The sequence below is a fragment of the Nestor notabilis genome, unplaced genomic scaffold (assembly GCF_000696875.1).
Source record: "Nestor notabilis isolate BGI_N333 unplaced genomic scaffold, ASM69687v1 scaffold5872, whole genome shotgun sequence".
Classification (NCBI taxonomy): Eukaryota; Metazoa; Chordata; class Aves; order Psittaciformes; family Psittacidae; genus Nestor; species Nestor notabilis.
In genome coordinates, this window is record NW_009917869.1 from 97678 (window position 1) to 118861 (window position 21184).

The window sequence follows — 21184 nt, forward strand, 5'->3', positions numbered from 1 at the left end:
TTAGTCTCACATTTTTGCCACTTTCATGCTAAGTTTGACTTATTTTTTCTTATTTAGGTGCAGTTTTATTTTTAACTATTTCATTTGCGTATGTTTAATGTTTAGACCCTCTTAACATTAGCATATTTTATAATAATCCTGGAAACCTTGGTCTTAGAAGTTAAAGAAATGGGAACAATGCAAAAACAAAATAAAAAGCTTGCAATTCAGGCAATTTTTTTTTTTTAATTGAAAAACAAATAGGTGAACACCAGAGGGGCAGTAAAGTAAGGCTTGGGATCATGCCTTAGTTGTTCAGACCATGAATTAGCAGTAAGGTGCAGAAAAATAAGCAGAGGGTCCTGTCCTTGCCCTGTTTATAAATCACTGGAACTGACTCAATACTAGAGGGAGAGCCAAGAAAAGTGGGATTTGCACATTGCATTAAGTTAAAAACGCCGGGGTATGGGGAAACAGGGCTGTGGGAATTCTCTGGGAATGTCTGCTGAAGTAAATTCCCATGTCAGCTTGTGAAGATAGGCTGTGCAGTAAGTGCCTCAGCAGACCTAGGGCTTTCTTGCTTTTCTTTCTTCTTAATTGCAGCTATTTATTTTTGTGTTATTGAAAGATGTCACAGTCTTTAATGCAAACAATGTCACAACATCCTTGTTAAGGATGGAATGTAGCACTCTCAGTTATAAAGTAAACTATTGAAACATCAAAACCAAAATCATTACTACAGATTTCTGCCAGCACAGATACCTCTGTCAAGTGCATGTAGCAGTACGGCCCTGATGACATGACTTTGTTGGCAGGTGCTTGTAGGACTGATGTTAGTAGGACTGTGCTGTTGCAGAGTTAGCAAGGACAGCCTTAAGGTTGGAGAGAGCTGTACTCGAAACAGTACAGTTTTAACTGTATAAGCCACATCTATGTTCGGAACACTTTGGTGAGTGTAGCATTCCCAGTGCCTTAATGCCCTCTTCAACCATGAAAAATCATTTTTCCTATGTGTCTTAACATCTTCTGACAGAACAGGACCCCAGCTGTAAGTGTAGTGCATATGCACAGCTATAATATAAACTTATATAATAACACTAAGTGTAAACCAGAAGCTGCATTAGAAGTGCTTGAAATAGTTGAGTGCTTTTAGAAGCATTTCTTGGTAAAGGCATGCACACAGAATTTTCCCTACTTCCATGAGGAATAACATCCCCAAAAACATTAAGTGCTGATGTTATAGGAGGTTGAAGCATTTTTACGTAATGTAAAAATACAGAAATGGATTAATGATAATGTTTAAACATTTGTGTCTAATTTTGTTGTGGTGTCTAGGCAGCATTAGCTATCCAGGACAGCCACAGAGAGCTCCATAGGTTACTCCTGCAAGAGAATGAGAAGACTGGTCGGGGCCATGGTTCTCGGCTAAACCTACTCCTGGAACAAGAGAAATACCGAAATCTGGAAAAACAAAGGGTGGAGCTGGCCAACATACACAAACTGAAGCAGCAGTTTCAGCAGCTGCGAGAATGCGACCAGCGGCAGCGGGAGCAGGAGGCGAGGGAGGACCAGCTGGGGCAGCGGGAGAGGGAGTGCAGGTGCCAGGAAGAACTGCTGGACAGGAGCCGACAGGGGCTGGCACTGCAGCTGCAGGAATACCAGCAGAGTTTGGAGAGGCTCCAGGAGGGCCAGAAAATGGTGGAGAGAGAAAGAGACAGTATAAACATGCAGAAGAAGCTCCTCTGGCACCTGAAGCATGGTCCTCAAAGTAGCCTGTTGTCATCCACAGGGAGATATGAGGTGTGTGGTTCCCTGCTGTAATTATATCCCCCACTGCAGACCTAGAGAGACTTTACTTGGTGAATAGACTAGTATGTCTGGGTTTTGTTGGTTGGTAATGTAATGAGTGAGCGTGTGCAAAACTGAGGTTCAGGCATATCCAAGGGCTTTATTTGAACCTCATGAAGTTCTACCAGGATAAGTGCAAAGTTCTGCCCCTGGGAAAGAACGACCCTATGCATCCATATATACTGAAAGGGGCACCCAGCTGGAAGGCAACTTTGCAGGACCCGTGGGTCTTGGTGGGCACTAAGTTGAACATAAAACAACAATGTGCCTTGACCACAAAAAAGGCTAGGTATTGCTAGTAGCTCAAGGAAGGTGATCCATCCCCTCTGGCCACACCTGGTTGCTGTGTCTAGTTCTGGCTCCCCAGTACAAGAGAGACATAGAACTATGGTATAGGGAATGGGGGATTAGAATGAAGGGAGGCAGATGAGTGTTCTCTGAAGGGCCGTAAATTTGTTTTGAGGGACTGGGCATCTCTCCTATGAGGAAAAGCTGACACTGTTCAGCCTTAGAGAAGAAAAGGCTTATAGGGGTTCTTATTAATGTATATGAATACCTAAATGGAGGGCGTAAAGAAGATGGAGCCAGGCTCTTTTCAGTGGCACCCAGGACCAAAGGCAATAGAGGAAGTCTGACCATCAGGAAACACTTCTTTCTTATGAAGGTGACCAAGCACTGGCACAGGTTAGCCAGAGAGGTTGTGGAGTCTTCATAATTGGACATCATCAAAAGCCATCTGAACGTGGTCCTGGACAGCTTGTTCTGGGTGGCCCTGCTTGAGCAGAGGGAATGGACCAGATGGCTTCTAGAAATCCCTTCCAGTCTCAAATCATTCTGTGATTTTAAGATGGGTGTGCTATAGAAGCCAAATTTAGGCTGGTGGGTATTAAATTGAGGAGGTGGAAATTACAAGTGTTAGATTCTGTGTTTTATTATGCTTTGCTGCTGCATTTGCTAGATTTAATGTAGCTCTGAAGCTGCTTAAGCATTTAATACTAAAAATACTAAGTTTTTGTTGAGGGTGAAGGATAGAGGCTGCCTCTGAACTCAGATGTCTGAGTGCTCACCTGCTAGTCCCTGTCTTGGTGGGTAAGGTCATGATTTCCCTTACTGTTCTCTAAAGCACCTGAAAATAAAAATATTTAGCCTGGCTTTTGCATATATTGAAAGCTCTCTGACCCAAACAATTTTTTTTTTTTTCCCCCGAGGTTGTCATTTTCACAAGGAAATCTGTAGAGCCTTTCTTCAGACCCTTACCTCCCTAGTTTTTCAGCTGGCAACTGACCCGTAATGGGCAGTGACCATTCAGTGTTTAAGCCTGTGCCTGCATGAGGGGGTGAAGGATTGGCCTCTGACCTCCTCCTTTTCATCCAGCTTTTGTGAGCACTGTGTGAACACGACTTTTCTGTATACACTCGCCCAGCCCAAACAATGAAGCCACTTCTTACTAGTATATAGCTTGTGGTACAATTTTGACTTTCAGGCTGTGCTTAAGAAGTGGATTATTAAACCAAAATTGAACTTTCATGGATAGAACTTTTGAAATCTGTTGAGGAGAGTAAGTTGAAGGATGATAGACTGATGCATGGGTAGCCAGGATCACAGAGGTGAAGAGGCAAAGTAATGAAATGTTGAGTCTCAAAGAGTAGTAGTTCTTAATCTGGTATTTCATGTGTGAGACTACGTGTATTTTTATTTCAAGTAAACTGCATGGCTTACATACATTCCAGGCCTGTGTCCTGCGTTTTCCACTACCATGCTCCCTGTAGCAGCAGGGCTGGCTGAGTGGTGTGCAAGTCAGGCAGTATTTCCAGCCCAGTGTTTATGCCATTGCACTGAACCTCACTAGTTTTGAAAGGCCAAACATTGCAGGAACTCACACTGCTATTCCAGCTTTTTTGCGAGCTCGGCCTTGATATCAACACCTGCAGGCAGGGAGTCTTTTCAGGAGTTGCATTTTCAGCCCCTGGGAGCCATGGCTGCTTACTGAATGCTGTTTGCCATCTCCAGGTTCAGTACTGCAGTCCTGCTCTCTGTGATTACCTGTCTACGTGAGGTACAGTGTTATTTTTGGATTGCAGTGTACACAGATTTACACATGTGAAGTGGTGCCTTGTTCAGCCATGAGGCAAAATATTAACCCTCTGAAAGGTTAATATTTTTAAACAGCAGAGCTCAGTGCATCCTAGGTAGCAGCTCTTTGCTATTTCACAATTATTACTCAGTGCCTGTGTTTTGAGGGGAGTTAAGGCAAAATGTACTAGGTTATTGCTGTTTATTCCTGAACACACATCCAATTTAATATGTTTTGAGGTTAACTTCTGGGAAATTATGTGACTATTTGCTATAAATCCCCATCTGTCTAGCAGCTAATTTTATGTATCCTGGTATAAGGATTCTTCAGGGTGATGCTCATAACCATATGGTTTAGTTTTAGGTAGTCTTGCGGGGAGCAGGGAGTTAGACTCAGTGATCCTTATGGGTCCCTTCCAACTTGAGATATCCTATGATTCTATGATTCGGGTGCCAGACAAAGGTGGAAATGCTGTTCTCTGGGTTTTTTTCCCCTTCTGCAGGTAATGAGAAATGATAAATCGGACAGCTTACAGGACGAAAATATGTTGTACTTAAATGAAGCTGTAGTATGTGTGTCTCTAAGCAGTCTCAATGGATCAGATTCTTCTCTCATTTATGAGGATGGTGTGTATGGGCTGAACATCTCAAATTCTGATATTGCATGGACTAGTGAAAATCAGGTGGACCTCAAAATGGATACTTCTTGTCAGTCAACATTAAGCAGCGCACTGTGGAAGTCCACTGGTCCTTACCAGCAGATGTCATTTTCCTGCAAAAGCAACAAGGATGCCTTTAATAATGGTAATTAACACTTCATTTAATTAACAGATAATATGAGCAGTTTGCCACTTCTTAGAATTTATAGTCCTAGGAATGAAAACAGCTCATTTTCGTTTTTTTGGTAATGGTGGAAGCAATAGATTTTGCTAAAAAACCTTCATGCTTCTTTGCGTATTTGTTGAGCATAGGTGAGGAAATGAGCAGAACAGAAATATAGAAAACTTTTGGGAAAAAGAGAAAAATCACAAACCCTGTTTGTGTCTACATAATGGTACTGAGAATGTTGTTCTCTCCAAATCCTTTCCAGTGCTGTTTGACTTTTTTTTTTTTTTTTAAGCTAAAGTCACTCTTGCTGTTTCAACTGCATTTTATTGGCTGTTTTAGAACATGCATCTATTACTCGATGATTTCTAGTTAGAATAGCTTTTGATTTACCATCTTAAAATGATAATCAGCAGTAAAACACCTTCTTTCTTCATTTAGAATGAAATGAGAGTATCTTGAAAGACCCTGTAGTTATGGAAAGAAATTTACATCAGGGATAATCTTTGACAGTAAGTTTCCATGTTAGTGAAATAGCTAGTACTGCATTACCTTTTGTTATTCTTGTATTTTACTGGAACTCCCAAAGATAGTAGGTTGCATGGCAGTTATTGATGGTGGCCACCAAAATGAGTGGAGGAGTCCACCTATCTAGGCACTGCATTGCGCTGAAAATTCCCTGAAGGACTGAAAAACATGCTAGTGACAAACTCTAGGCTATCTGGGGTTTATTTCTCATGTTACACAATGCTAGCTTTGATCTTACTTGGTGTCTTCATTCTTTTCTTATTGTGAGTTGTAGAGCAGCATGTAAAAACACAACAGCCAAAAAGTCTTAGGGGACAATGGTACACTTCTGGTTTAACAGAGTAAGCCAACTGGTGGGTTTTTTCTGCACAGCTGCGAAATTCAGGTGAGGCATGGTATGTCAACATTGCAGAAGTGCCTGAGCTCCTATTTTTCTGCAGCTGGCATTACAGGTAACTTCTGTCTTCACACCAGTTGTAGGAAAGTCAGGTCACAGCGAAGACCAGTGGGCAGCAGGATCAGGAATTGAAAACATAAACAGGTACAATGTTTGTTTTGTTGTCTTAGGTCAGATCTTGAAGATGTTCAAATGAAGTCCTTGATTAAGGAACTTGCTCCTTTGTACTCCTTGTAACGTATTAAGCAGGCATCCACTACAGTCTTAGTAGTCCTTGGTATGTGGATTGCCAAAATAGCATTTTATAATCAAAGGTAGGGCCGTCTAGTCTCATCACCACAATCAGCAAAACAAGCTGATTAGTAAAAGAGATTAATATTTCTAAAAAAACCCAAAAAACAAAAAACCAAAAAACCCTAAATAATTAGCCAGGTGAAACTTGTTCTAGTTTGACTGAAGTTGTCATTTTAGTAATAGGTTAGCTAAGCTAGTGCAAATTTGAAAAGAAACGTATGTGGGTTTAAACCTCTCAAAAGCGAATTAGTTTGCACTGGCAAATGTTCAGATGCAAGCTAACCAGGATACTTTCTATTGAGCCCACATAAGAGCATCTGGTTTAATTAAACTGGCTTGTACCAGTTTAATTGCACTGATTCTGAGATAAGCTCGTGGAGCTTCTGTGTGTAAAGATGCCTTTCACCCACAATGGGCCAACTTTGTGTTCGGCTGTTGTCACTGCATCATGTGTAGACATCCTTGTCTTGCCCTGGTAACAGGGCAGTGCTCCAGTTCAAGCAGCCTAGGGACGAGCCCTGGCTATAAGGCCTGCCCAAGAGGTAGAGTAACAGGCTAGTATAAGTCTCTCTGGCTAAGTAATGTCTGTAAAATCTGCCTTGATTGAGTCACAAGGTACCTTTGGCAAAGCAGTGCAGCAAGTCCTTGCAGTATCCTGATGGTTCAGATGGTGCTGTGAAACTCCCCAGCGTATTGCTAGAGCAGGCGGGGCTGGGAGCCTCCCCCAGGAGAGATGTGCCATCACATTCCACAGTCCCATTTGTGTTTTGGAGGGTGACAAGTATTTTATGCTCTGATCATGCATTGCATGAGTTTGCACGACTCAGACTTGCTTCTGTCATGCATCAGGAGCTACTGTATGGGGAACAGGGAGTGAGAAGAACGCTAAACTTCCCCCAAAAGACAGATGGCATCAGAAGCCCCAGCAAATGGCTCTGCACATGGAAATGAAGTAAATCATTTGTTCCTAAACAGTGTGAATCAAATTGGGCTGTATGGACATTTCATACAAGGGAGCTGATTTCGATTTTGTTTTTTGAGTTGGTTTTTTTTTTGGCCATACTTTTTACTTGTACCTTGATTTCCTGACACTTCTGTAGGATATAGTGAGTTCCAGTCACTGTGGAGGTAAACCAACAGAGATGTAATGAGAGGAAGACTAGAAAGAATTTTAAAGTTAGCTGAAACTTTTAATATTTAATGTTTCATGACATTTTGGTGCATTTTTCAACCAGATCTATGTATAAAGTCTCATAATAATCTTTAAAAAACCACTTCTAAGTGCAAGTGAAAATAGAACTAAGAAACAACACTTATTATGGTTTAGTGGAAATAGCCACATACCAAATACATACATGGCCAGATCTTGTATATATTAAGCTTCATGTGTACACAAAAGGTATTTCTTAGGTTTGATTTATTTTCCTAGAATTATTAAGCATCCTGTAAGAAGTCTAGTCTGTCAAAAAACCCCTAAATTATTTAATGAGAAGCATCACCTGAACTTTTGTCAAGGAGTTAATCATACTGCATTCTACTGTATGTTAAGTACTGTGCAATTAAGCTTCATAAATATACAAAAATGGAAACTGCTGCATTCCTCCACTGCATGATTTTCCATTCATATTTTCTAAGGTGAGATATATGTCTCTTCACATAGCTAGCATCATGATTATATATCATTGTTTTATGTGTATGGGAGGGAACTTTTACTAAAGACCTTGGGGCAAGTTCCCACAAAGCTGAAACTGGCATGAGTACACTCACTTAGAAAAGGTGTGTCAGTCAACAGGAGGAAAATATGATTGAAAGAAAAATGTGTTAATGCTTTACACTAATGGTTATGAAATTATCTGCATGAAAGAAGACAAGTACTTTGGCTAATTAGGAGTCAGGGGAAGTACAGGTTTTGTGTCAGACTAGACTGAGAATTGAATAAATTACTCTTGCATTTAATTGACATGTCAGGTTTACTAGCTGAAGTGATGCCTAAGGATTTACCTATGGATTCACCTCTTTGATTTCAGGAATCAGTGCAATTTTAATTCTTTTAAGCTTTGAAGTGAATGGTATTGTTTGCTGCTACTGCCTTTCATTTATTTATATTTTTTTTAATTCAGATGTTGTAGCTCCAGGAGTAGAGTTGAAAAGTGATAGTTTGGAAAACTGCACTGAAACTTGATTGTGGGAGATGTTTTCCCTGCAGATGTTTGCAGTCTTAGTGTGAAGGATCTTTATGCATGATGTAGTGAAAATAAACACAGTTCAAATATGTGTGTGGAACATAGAAAAACCTGTGATCTCCATAAACAGCCAAAACCAGGGAGCAGAAATAGGGTTCTACTTGACTAATGTGATCAGTCTTTCTTAAAGGACAACATTAGTACATACATGTATATATGCAAATGAGATAGTTTGATTTTGGCAAATAATCAATTTATAGTGGTTTTCATCAAAGAAAGTGGTTTCTAGAGATGTAAAATACTTAATTTGCAATAGAAAAAGTAAAACCCCCAGAAACAATGTGTAGTATCCTGTAACTCCATTTTTTTTCTCCATATTCTTTATAAGAAACTTCCTTCAGGCAGATTGTGCTAATGGTGATTGCTCTATTGAACCTGTGCTTAGAACTGTAGATGAGATTAATTTGTTTTAGTTTCCCATTGGTAACTGAGATGAGGTTTAGCACAACATGCTAGTTTTTGGCTACGTTAACACTGGTTATGGCCTAATGACATAGTATAAAAGTACCTGCATATGTTTACATCAGGGAGGTTGAGGATGGTCCTGTCCTGACCTTTTTCTCATATTTGTGTAGGACGAATTTGCTGTAGTCAGAAGAGGTATCCAATGTAAAGCTGATGCAAGTGTGATAAAAACAGGTGAAATATGCTTTGCACTACAGTGTTAAAAACCATCTGAAGATGTACAAGCTGTTTCCCTGTGGTTCTAAATCAGCAAGGATTTTAGCAAGGGTTGAAACTCAGTAACTCAGGGCCTTATTCAAATATGCATAGCTACTGCTGCCAGCACTGGAGATGGTTAATGGGATTCCATGTTGAGGACTTTGTTGAATAAGACTACTTTCGTCAGTTGGAACCTGTTAAATAATGACTAGCTCCAACAAAAAAAGTCATGAGAGTTCTACATATGTGACTGTTGTGAGTTAATCTCTCTACTGTTGCTGCTGTATGAACTCCTTCTGAGTACATCTGACCCACACATCTTCTGAGCTGGAACGTAGTTGTGCCTCATAGAGCACACACTTCATGCTGTTCAAACAGCATCTTTCATAGCCAGTGACAGGCCAACCCCTTACCACCTGTGGAATGGAATGTGAAGATGCTTTTCTGCCTGTTCTGAATTTTTTTGGTGTGTTTCACAATATTTTTAATAGCGCTGTCTTTTCACTGTTTGCCCTGCACAGTGAGCAAATTCTTTGTTGTTTTTTCACTTGAGAAGAGTATTGGAGAGAAGTGTTTTAGAAGTAAAGAATGACATGACCAGGGAGCTCCTGCTTTGTAAGTCCTGAGCAGATGTGTATTTTTGAGCTACTTTAAGCTTTTTGTCTTTTTTAGTTGAGCAGATGCCAACTTCAGAACATGCAATTAATTCTGAATTGCCCTTTCTGTATTCAACATACCCCTTCCACTCTTAGCATGGATGGCTATGTAGGTGAGCCCAGAGCCCATTCAGTGATCGACATAAGTTACAGTGAAAATAAAATGAAATGGAAAGAATATGAAGTTGAGTAACATCAGCACTTGAATCTCCCAAGATGTATTTTAACTAGTAAGATCTTACTTTTAACTCTGCAATAGGTAACACCAGATTTGCCTCCTCTCCATGCCACGGAACACCAAGTTTTGTGATCTGCCATAAGACATCAGTGTTTATGGGATACTTGGTGAAAGTGAATCACAGGGGAACTATTTTTTTCCTCTTGGAAATAACACTGCCATTTGTTTAAAGCAGATGGCAAAGGGGATTAAATCACATGGCAGTGTGATACTGAAGTGAAAAATAAGTCATTATATGTCATCTGCAATTAGTGTATTTCAAGTAACAGTTTCTTTTCAGCTGTGCAGCACTAGGGTTTTGTAGTTTGTTACTAATTTTCTTATCTCAAAATACTATTTGTCATTTCTGAATATAACTACAGTAGATGCAGCAGTATTGCATAACCTTTTAATTAAGGCAGTTAATGATATTCTAGTTTTATTCTGTATGCTAATATAAGTACAGAATTTCCTGTGCTGATTTTATTCTTTCTAAAATCTTCTCATTTAGAGCTTATTCATGAGGAGGGAAGTTTAAAATAGTGCACATTTTTAAGGTGATGGAGTGAAGAGATTGTCCATCCCTGTCTTTTGAGATATCACTGGTGTTGGTGTAAGTCTGTCCACCACACTCAAGGCTTTTGTTGCCTGAAGCCTTCTTAAACAATAGGATGACGGACAAGCCTTTCTTATTTTCCTCATATTCACAGTTTCACCAACTTCGGTGCAGTGGTTTTTGAAGTCAGTGGAATTACTGGCATTGAAGAAACTGGAATTGTTTGGGTGCTATCTCTTGCATGTGGGTTTATTCTTTATTTGGGTAAGGTTGTTCCAATAGATACAGGTTTCAGGGAAGTAGAAGGAAGAAAAGGAGCAGGTTTTGATGCAGAAGACCCTAGATGGGGGGTCCTTTGCTAGGCGACTTTTGTTTGAGGTGAAGCAGCTCCAGCTCGGGGTTGTGCAGAGCTGTGACTTTGGCAGTGGGTATGCAGGGAAGCTGGTGATCTCTCAGGAAAAACAGTCACAAAACAAGAGTCTTACTTATTGTTTGATGTCAGGAAGATACCTTGTGAGGTCCAAGTTTTCGTAAGGTAATGTGATCTGTAGGTGGAGACCTGGTTGCGTGCCCTGCTTTAGTACATAAAAAATGTTTTGAATATGTTTTGTAATGGAATTAGAGCCTGAAATAGATGCACAAGTGTGAATAAATAATGCATTCTAATGGCTGGGAGAAGCTGTTTATGGATGATCAAATTTTGCAAGATACTGAATATGCAAACACACCCTGTAAAATCATGTAGCTGAATCACCAAGTTTATCTGTCTGGCTTAGTTTTTAAAGTACAATCTAATTTTAATTATTTAGTATAATACTTTACATATTCCAGGAAACGGCCTGTAGCATGTTGTGTAAAAGTAATGAAGTCTTAGTAATATGAAACCTCCTCAACAGCATCTGCTGTTAAATATTTATTGAAAAACCGGGGAAGATTGTCTGTCTTTTACTGGCATTCATCACAGGAGCACCTGATTGCCTTCCACATAAATTATACTGGCTGTAGCCAAACTGCTGGAGGAAATTTCATGGAGTATCTTGTTCTGCCTTCTCAGATGCTATAGAAAACTTTCCTTTGGGTGTAAATTTTTGGCAGGGCAGTAGAGGGGAGGAGCCTTGGTGCTGGTTTGGAAGTTGGTTTTGATTTAATCAAATACGAATACTTCCAAGAGTCACCTGCTGATATTCCTTGAGTGTCCCTGGGAAGTTTGATCTAGAGCTGGAACATAAGTGATACAAAAATAAATGTGATTTGACTGTATTTGTTTAGGGTCTGCAATAGAAAAATCTAAAAAACCTGTGTGCCTTTAAAAGTCATTGAATATATTCTGCCTTAAAGAATACATGACAGATAGGGAAACTAGTATATTTGGTAAGGATGAAAAGAGATTTTTTTAATTGAGGTTGAGAACTGCAGGATAGTTGTTGATGACAGGAAGAATGGAAGAGAGGCTATCTCCTGTGCAGAGGAACTTGCCATTATGGCACAGTGGCAATGGGAAGAGGAAGATTGCCTAAGAAAGGCTTCTGTGTTAAACACAGTTTTGCACTGAAGGTGAAAATGTTGCAGGAAGGTATTTTAAAACATAGCATCGCTTTTGTTTTTTTCTGCTGTTGGCCCTCTCTGTGGAGTGGTGAGATGGGACCTGCTGCAGGGCTGCAGCACGTGGATCAAGGAGGTCAGACTGGCGGGAGTCAGAACAAAGCAGAGCCAGGGTCTACAGAAGGAGGTTCTGGTGAATTCAGGCTTAAGGGTAAGACCAGTGTTGCCCTAGTGGAGACAAATGAGAACAGAAGAAAGGAAAGTAGATCCAAGTATGTTCCATGCACTCCAGGAAAACACTTGGCTGAAGCAGTGGAGGCACATGCTGCTTTGATAATTGTGCTTTTTTCTGGCTTTGGTGTACAGTTTTCCCATTAGCTTTTTTGCAGACTATTTTCACAGCAGTTATATGTTCACAAAGCATTTAGCAAACAGTTTAAAAGGGCACCTATTTCAAAATATTCAGTCACACTCTGAAACTTACCATGCTTACAATGCGAAACTTGGTAAATGTGTAAATTTTTAATTTTTTCTGTTTTGTTTTTTTGCTTTTTTTTTTTTTCAATGACTGCAAGAAGAAAACATCAGTGCATTTACTTCCTGACAACCTGACTAAAAATAGTTAAAAATGTTTGTGCTAATACTCAAATTGCAGTCAAAAATTATCAAGTATTTCCCTGTTTTGAGCTTGGGAAGAACAAGTATCTCTAACTATCTGGTAAGAGGCTTCTTTCAGATGTTCCTTTCTACCTTAATGCCCGTATTTTTCTCTGCATTAATCAACAAGCAGCAGCTTCTATTAAAGGGTAAGATTAGCATGTCATTGATTTGAAACAGGTGCTTTGCCTTATTTTTTGCTTCTGCAGCAATTCTGTTGCTTTAGTATTTCTCTGCTACTTACTTTGAGTTTTGATCTCGTCAGCTTTTATGAGTAATATATGATGGATCTGGTCCATTGTTGAGTAACTACCATGAAAACCAAGGTGCTTTGGAGGAGGCTTGAGAGTGGTTTGTAAATGACCTTCCTGTTTCAGCTTTTGTAACAGAGTTGTGCCTTTCTTCTAGTCAAGAAAATGTTTGCCGAAGTCCAGAGCATGCTCTTTTGTGTTGCACCTGGAAGACTGGCCAAGAGCTGGGGATTAAGCCTATTGTTTGCCAAGGTCTCAGGTTTAATGTTTATTTCAAAGCAGAAGTGTATTTAAAAAAGAAAAACAACCAACCCAAACCCATCCATAAAATATGAAGCAAAGTTAATCAGCACAATAATGTCTGTCTGTGGTAACAGAGAGCTCAGAAGAATAGTTTTGATGTGTAAATGTCCCCTTTTGTTTCAAAGGGAATGAATTCATGTGCCAGAGACACCGTTTTTTTCAGGGTTGATGTTAACTGTTTCTCTCTTTGGGAGGGAAGGAGAGGAATCTTCAGGGCAGTATTTCACCTGTAGGGTGCAAATGGAGACAGTGGGTAAGGGAGGTATGGGGATGTGCTGGCTGGTGGCAGAAAGGAGGGCTAGTTTCATTGCCTGCCAAGTCTTTGGAAGTGCTGTTTGAGTCTGTAACTTTATGGGATTTCTGTTTCTTCAGCAAACACTCAAGCAGTAGCATTACCCACTGACTTGCAGTTTGTTTTGACTTCAACCTACTGGCCAAATGTCTTCTTCTCACCACGTTATGCGCTGGGGGGGAACAGTTGCAGCCCACTTGAGATACACCCACATTAGACACCTGAACGAAGAGGCTGCAGGATTTTCCCAATGCTTCCCCACTGTTGTTGTCAGTGGACAGACATTCACCCTGGCCCCTGGAGAAGTGCCCTGCACCACTGCCCTGGGTGGAGCAGTGGCTCCGTGCTGGCAGCTGGTCATGTTCCTTGTGATCCTTTGTAGGAAGGGTGTTCTTGGGGTTTTATGGTTATTTTCTCTTGATCATTGGAGTGCAGCTGTGTTTAATGAGCTGGAAAAGAAGTAGGTCAATAAAACATGTGTTCATTGTTAGTGGAATACCTGTTGGACCATGTGTGTGTCTGTAATTGACCATCTAAAGCTTCAAAGCTTAGCACAAAGACAGTTTAATAGGGAATTTATACCTAAATAAATTAAGCAGAAGCAGACAGCTGCCAAGGTGAAACTGTGGGTATTCAATGCACAGACAAGTTATGACTTCAAGTCAGACCTATTTTCAAGTCTGTCTTATTGATATGCATTAAAAACCAGCATGCCAAAAATAGCTTAGAAGATGTGTGCTTTAAAGCCAACACAACTGATAAGATAACCATGTAAGTAGGTTAAAATTTTAAATTATTTTAACCTAGTGGCATGCTATGAACTTTATGTTACACTGGCAGTGACTGAGCTTGAGATGTTTTTATAACCTTGTCTTTGATAACACCAGTGTTAGAATATTGTGTTTGCTTTAATAAAAGAAAAGATGGCTGCATCATCTCATGACTCCAAAACCTGGAGCTTTAAGACAAGTATCAGATAAATGAGTTGGAACCATTATTGAGCTTTATGATAAAGCAGTTTTGGTGAATTAAATGTACATTTTTGTCTTAGCCAAGAACTTGGTCCAAATTCTCTAGACCAAACTTTCTCTAAAGAATTGTGAGTCAAAACCTGAAAATTCATTGTTCTACCTAAGCCAACAACTAAACAAAGAACAGAAACATGCAGAATAATGATATTCCCAATTTTACCATGATCAAAAATCCGAAGTACACTTGGAGAAGTTATGTTGCTGACCTTATTCATCATAGACTTTGACTTCTTTCTGTTCTCTGTCCTGTCACAAAAAAATGCTCCAGAAGCTGATGAGACTAATTAACGTAGGATCTGTTACAATCTAATTGCTCATCTGCTTTTTGTGAAAAGACCTCTTATTCATGAAGGTGCTTGTTGGCCTAAGAAATGCAGCTGCTGCTTTTTCACAGGGTTGGGCTGGTTAAAGGTAAATAGCATTAAAATTCTTATATTGATTTCCTGCCTTATTCAGTCAGCTGGGAAATGGATTAGGCTTCCCCTTTCCTTGGCAGCTTCAGGGTCAGAATATTTTTCCCAGTACCAAATTCAGTTCCTGCTGTGAAGTCAGATTTACTGATGTGCGATGGCCTGGTGTCTCGATGGTGTCTGAGATCTCCCAGTGAAACTGCTGGTAATTGTCCTCAGATCCTCAAAGCGTATGGACGCCTTTTCTGTACCAAGTGGTCTGAACCCATGTGGCAGCAGCAGTGGTGTGGTTGTTGTTCAGGGCGAAGGGCCTTGGTGCTGCTGCATGGTGTTCCCTGTCTCCCACCAACCATCAGCTCCATAAACAACTGAACCATTGCAAATTGGGAAAGTCTTACTAGCGCTGAAGACTATCAAAAGCAGTCATAGTGCCTTTAACCAGGAGCAAGGAGAGAGAGGCCAAGGTGCCTGGACTTCCCTGGGGAATTGACTGTCACTAATGAACCTGCATGAAAACTGCTGGGAGCATCATTAAAGACAAAGACGTGTGGTGGGATTTGCTGGTGGGGACTTTCAGGGGAGCTCATGGGAGTTAGGCTGCTGTTTGCTATTGGACTGTAATGACAAATGAGAGCCTGTTACCCTTGGATTCCTTTGAATATCCCAGACCCGGTAGACTTAACATCAGTTTTTAGGTGTCTGCTTTTGCTTTGCATTATGCATGAGTGCCAGCTGGGAGATTAAATGCAGCAGCTCTGCCATTTCAAATAGCTTTAGCCTGAAGTTGATGTGTCAGCTGTCAGTCCAGATGAGCTTGGTATAGAAACTGGTACCAGTTATTATAAATAAGTGGTAAAACTGAAACCTAACTCTGTATCTTCTGTATCTTCTTGTCAAAGGAATAATGGTTTTGACAATCTGTAACATATTTGTTGCTAAAAATGGCATCTCTCTTCATTTAATGAAATTTTATTTTGTGAAGAGGACCAACATGTGACACAGATACCTCAAAGTCACAGCAAATTAATTCAGTGTGTATATGCAGTTTCTGCAAAATCCATGAATCCATGTAATGAGTTTTCCCCAAAGCTCCCCTTTTTGGTTTGTTTTAGTTGTTTTTTTGGGTTTTTTTTCTGAGGAAGATTTTGAACCAGGAGCCTCCTAAGATCCCTTCCAACTTGAATTGTCCTGTGATGCTGTGAAATTAGGGTCAGAGCTGAAGGAGAACAGCTGAGGACTTTCTACTAGAATCACAGAAACTTGGGAGGTTGTGGGGTTTTATTGTCTGGCATGTTTCACAGTGCCTTGATAATGTCTTCCTTCCCTGCCCAAAATCATCACTGTGGGCACTCCAGGCTTACCTGAAGAGCTCTGATCCTATGGGGAGGGAGAAGAGGGGTGAAGGAGAAAATCTGTGGCATTTATTTGATGTGGAAGTGCTTACAACCTATGACAACAGACAGAAGGTGAGAATCAGTGTGAGTAATGAGTTGTTTACTTGGCTTTTGTATCCCCCCTCACTCTCCCGGAGCAGGGGCTCTGTTTGTTTTGGTATGTGTTGATCTTGGATTCCTGCAGATGCCACTGCTTTGTCCTTCACCTTCCCAGAAGTTTATTTGATGCCACTAATTGCATCACTTAGTGCTACAGGAAGGGTAGGGTATGGTAGTTAGGATGTGGAATGCCACATTTTTCCTTTTCATTACAACATTAGCGTATTTTCAGCCAGGATCTATCGTTTCTCTGAGTTTGGACCCAGACCACATTTGGAGAACTGAGGTCCCCTCAAAGACTGCTGTGAAAGCTGGCCCCATGCGCTGCAGGCATGCAGTCTGCCATTAATCTTGTATTTGGGTTGCCTAGGAAAGTGTTTTTGTTCTGGGGGAGTAGAGTGTCTCTCTGCAGTTTCCTGATTCCTATGCTTATGGTACTGGAGCTAAACTCGTGGAAAATAGGGGAAAACTTGGATTTGTTTTTAATGTTGGACTTGGCAGTATGTGTCCATGTGCATGAGACAATTTGTGATTTATTATCCCAGAATTTGTTAGAAACAGCCTCTAACTCCTTTTGAGAAAATTGGTGGGTCAGACAAAAGAGAATGCCCAGGTTTTCTTTCTTTAATTAAATGCTCTCAGCTAAGGTAAAAAGGAGAAAAAGCTGGACTTACTTTGTGCTGTGGTGTGGCACTGCTGTGCTGAACTGGCTACATGGCCCCAAAATGTTGAAGTGCTGTCACAGATCACCTAGTACTTGGTCTGCAGCCTCAACCACATCCCTCTTGGCTGGGGAGTTTGACCAGCCCAACATTGAAAGAGTGGATTTTTCTGATCTGGTGTACCAAGAGCACACATGGTACAGATGCAGATTGGCTCTGGCTCTTTAGGAAAGAGTTGCCTGGAGTGTTCTAGGAGAAAGGCGTTCTGCACACCTGAGAAGCAGCTAAAGGGTGTTTCAGTTTGCACATGAACTCCGGGGGCTGGGATGATGTGAGAAGCCTACAGCCCTTGGCTGCTGCAGAAGTGGGAGGGAGAGGGGATGGGAGTCTCACAGAAGAAGACCCTGCAAAAGGGTCTGAGCTGCAGCTCAGCTTTGTTAAAGCTTTGGAAACCTGGGAGTAGTTTCTGCACTTTTATAAATATGAAAAAAAAATATATTCCTTAGGTGTAAATTGTCAGGAGGAAGGCTGTGGCTAGGTAAATTCACCTTCACTTGCCCTTTCTGTGCAAGGGGTACAGGAGCAAGACGGCCGAAGCAGAAGGGTGTAGGCAGGGGCAGTGGAGTACTTTTGCTGAGTGCTGCTGATGTGGGTGCTGGTCTGGTGGGCGCGCTGTTGAGCTGAACACAGGCTGCCAGAGCATCACTGCTCAGGTTGGAAGGAAGCAAAAGGACAAGTAAATGCTGGATTCAGAGAAAGGGAATGATTTCAGAATGAAGGAGACTCATAAAAGGCCCGTGGTCCTTTTTTACCTGGCTCTTGATCCATACCAAGTTGTGAGTGTCAGAACAGAGAACAGAGCAGAACAGAGAACAGAGCAGAGCAGAGAACAGGACTGGAGAGGAGCTGGGGAGGTTCTTGTGGGTGCTCCAGCTGCCTGGGGAGCATGGGAATGCTTCTTGGCCATTGCTTTCCAGTAGCAGCCCACTTGTCTGCAGGGACAATTGGTTTGTTTCCTATCCTGTTTTATTTTGTTTGAGCATCCTAAGCTGTAAGAGTTCTTCAGTAGGCAGCAGCTGATGCCTTCCAGGTTGGTTCTGGAGGTTTCTTCCCTGATTGGGAGAGCTTTTTAAGAGGAGGATTTCTCCCACCATTCTTTTGCTTGGGGCTGAGGGCAGCTGGTTTCCCTGTGCTGTACGAGGGAGCCCAGGGGAGGCTTCTTGGCAGCTAAGCAGTGTGTAACAAGAACCAGTGCTGGCTGGTGGATTGGTCCCCTTTCTACACTCTCCCTTCACCTGAGACTGTTATTACCAATTCTGGCAGTTCTTCCACCATCCCCAAGCAGCTGTTCTGGGGCACGTCACACTGCTGCCTGCAAATACCAGCTGGTCTCCTGGCTCGGCTGCGTCCAGCATTGCACCGGGCAGGGAGGCAGTGGGTACCCTCCCCACCAGCACACTGAGTATGTTGGCCCTATGGACACATTGTGCTTTTATTAGGCAGAGCCGTGTTAAGTGCCACCTGCAGCCAGGAACAGCCAGAAACAAAACCTTCCCTCCTCAGTTGGATTAAACACAACTTTTTCAGTGCAGGAAGCCACTTGTCACCCCGTTGCCAACTGGGCTTTCACCTCGTGGGTGCTCTCTTGCTGTTTGGGTTCTCTGAATGCAACAGAATTTAGAATTCGTAGAGTCATAGAATGGTTAGGGTTGGAAGGACCTTAGGATCATCTAGTTCTATCCCCCCTGCCATGGGCAAGGATGCCTCACTCTAGACCATGTCTCCCAAGGCTCTGTCCAACCTGGCCTTGAACACGGCCATAAAATGAAATAAAATAAATATAAAAGCAGCTAAACTAATGATAAGTCATTTATTTCTATAGTGACAGAATCTGTTTTGTTTTTCTAGAATGCTGACAATTTCCACTGCTTAGCTCTGCTGTGTAGAGTTGTAACAGTTAATGAGAAATGGTCTGGAAACAGCTACTGTTTTAACTGGTGAAGCAATTACTGTTCAGTTTTGATGCTGGAAAATAACGGCGTGTAAAGTGTTTCTCTTTCTTTTCTGGGCTTTTTTCAAATTTGTAATTAGGCTTCTCCAATTATGTACTTCATAAACTTTGGAAACAGATCTTTCAAATAAGTGCTTACTGCTTGGTATTCTTATGCGCATAACTTTGTTAAGGTAAATAGACTCACAGGACTTAAAAGGAATATTAATGTGGGTAAAGTTACCCCAAAATATACGAGTCTAGAGGTTGAGGACCTTTCAGTGGTAGGGCTCTTTTAAATAAATAAATAAAACTGAAGTATCCAGTTTCCATAAAGAAGAGCAAACATAGTGTAGTTCTGGTTTCCTCTGTTGCTGCAAATTGTAATCTTTTTCTTAATATGGCTATCAAAAAGAAATAAATGCAAAAGTCATCTTTAATAAAGCAGTTGCTGTTCAAGTAAGTTAGGGAGTGAAATCCTGCTGTGTCGTGTACTGCAAATAACTTGCCTGCAGTCAAGATTTACTCTGGATTTTCACCAAGATCAAAACTTGATCCTTTAAATGAGCATAAAACAGTAAAAGAAAGGGAATTTGGGATTAATTTTCTTAAGATCCTGTGTCATCACACCATGACCAAGCACCACTCGTGTATAAATGCATTGCCCCTGCTGCTGACAGTCTCAGCAGCAGATAAAACATGCATGTGGCTTACACTGAGAGCTGAAGCCCCAAAGCCTGATTGCCCCCCCCACAGCTGTGTGAATGTCAAAGAGGAGAAGACACGGAAGCAGAAGGAGCAGTATGATGTGTTCCCGCTTGCCCATCACATAATCATCTCCCACTGCTACGCACAGCCCGTGGCGGGGAGCAGCCAGGGAGCCTAGGCCTTGCAGGGTGCCAGCAAGCTTGTTTTGCCTTAAACTCCTGCCTCAGTGAACAAGACTAGTGAAAGCCACATGTGCTGAGGATTACTAAATGTGAGCAGGTGTCATTTAAATTACCACCAGTTAGAGTGACAAGGTGTGTAAAAATCCAAACATTGCCTTTAAAACAGATTTTCATTGCACGTACGTGTGAGAAGGGGTAGGGACCAGAGCAGGAAATGCCTTTTTAGGTCTGCAGGAATGACCAAGGCTTGAAGGAAGCCAGTGCTGGGTTTGCTTGCTTCTGGCATTACCCATGCTGTGGGAGGGGTGCCAAGCTCCCCTTTTTCCTCAGAGTCATTTTTGCAGCAGGAAGAACAAGAACTTAACACTTCTGATGTACTAGCAGCAGTTGTTCATTGGGCTAAGATTACAATGAAAAGTATTGCAGCTTGTCCATTGCAGACTTTTCTCATTCCTAGGTACAAGGATACACACTCCCTTGTTATGCAGCTTGTTTTTATGGTAAAAATTGCTTCACAGAAATACAGATGTATAGAAAAGCCAACTACTAAACTGTAGTTCCTGAGGACTTGAAGCGTTACAGAAAGGTGACTAGGGAGAAAACCCAACTGTGGTTATATATACATTTCTTTCTCTTTTTTTTTTTTTTTTTTTTTTTTTTAAATAGCACACAGATCTTCACAAAAATCTTCAGAGCTCAATGCTGGAAAACAAGCACCTGATTCTATGCATTTGCAGGAGAAAATTGGAAAGATAACAGATCAAGATCCTTGTGAAATAATTTCTTAGTGTTTGGGTGCAAGTATCTCCACATCACATCTAAAAGATTGAGACAAGAATAGCGTAGATAGTTTGTGCAAATAAACACAGATAAACTTGGCAGAAAAAGCTGAATGGTTATACGTCAGTTACAGACTGCAAGTGCTAGTCAAGTAGACTTTCAACTGGGTTTACTCAGCTGATTCTTTTTCATCCATAAAAGGAAGGCTTGTAAGTAAGGTTCTGTGTAATGATGGAAACTGTATTAATTTTACAATTATACTACTACTACTAAAGATGCTAATTATGTGCTACACGTTTCCCTCTAGCTCAACTCTGGTTGCATTTATGCCTTTCCATTGATGTGTCTGGTTAGTGAAGTATGGATATAAATTTCTTTTACTGTAAAAGTAGTGACAATGATCGTCACTTGGGTGACAGTGGGCAGACTTGAACAGATATCATGGTGGAAGATGCATTGTCACATGTCCTTCTCTTGTGTGTTACAGATCTGAATGCATCGCAGACCCAGGGTCCCCAGACGAGCATTCCAAACCAGGGATCCATCCAGCCGCCACAGGTAGATGCACTGCTGCTGAACAACCAGCCTGCGAACCTCAAGCATG

General features: G+C 41.3%; 1 protein-coding gene across 1 annotated transcript in view; it reads left to right on the forward strand.

Annotated features, from left to right (window-relative positions):
• The window catches only part of ARHGEF28 (Rho guanine nucleotide exchange factor (GEF) 28), a gene marked incomplete at both ends in the record, with an annotated part of 93409 nt that extends 72230 nt beyond the window's left edge, over positions 1–21179 (forward strand). Inside the window, 3 exons of the mRNA XM_010009442.1 lie at positions 1315–1779; positions 4404–4704; positions 21068–21179. Of these exons, the coding sequence (XP_010007744.1) occupies positions 1315–1779; positions 4404–4704; positions 21068–21179 (878 nt within the window). The remainder of the gene's footprint in view (positions 1–1314; positions 1780–4403; positions 4705–21067) is intronic.
• Positions 21180–21184: the final 5 nt, after the last annotated feature.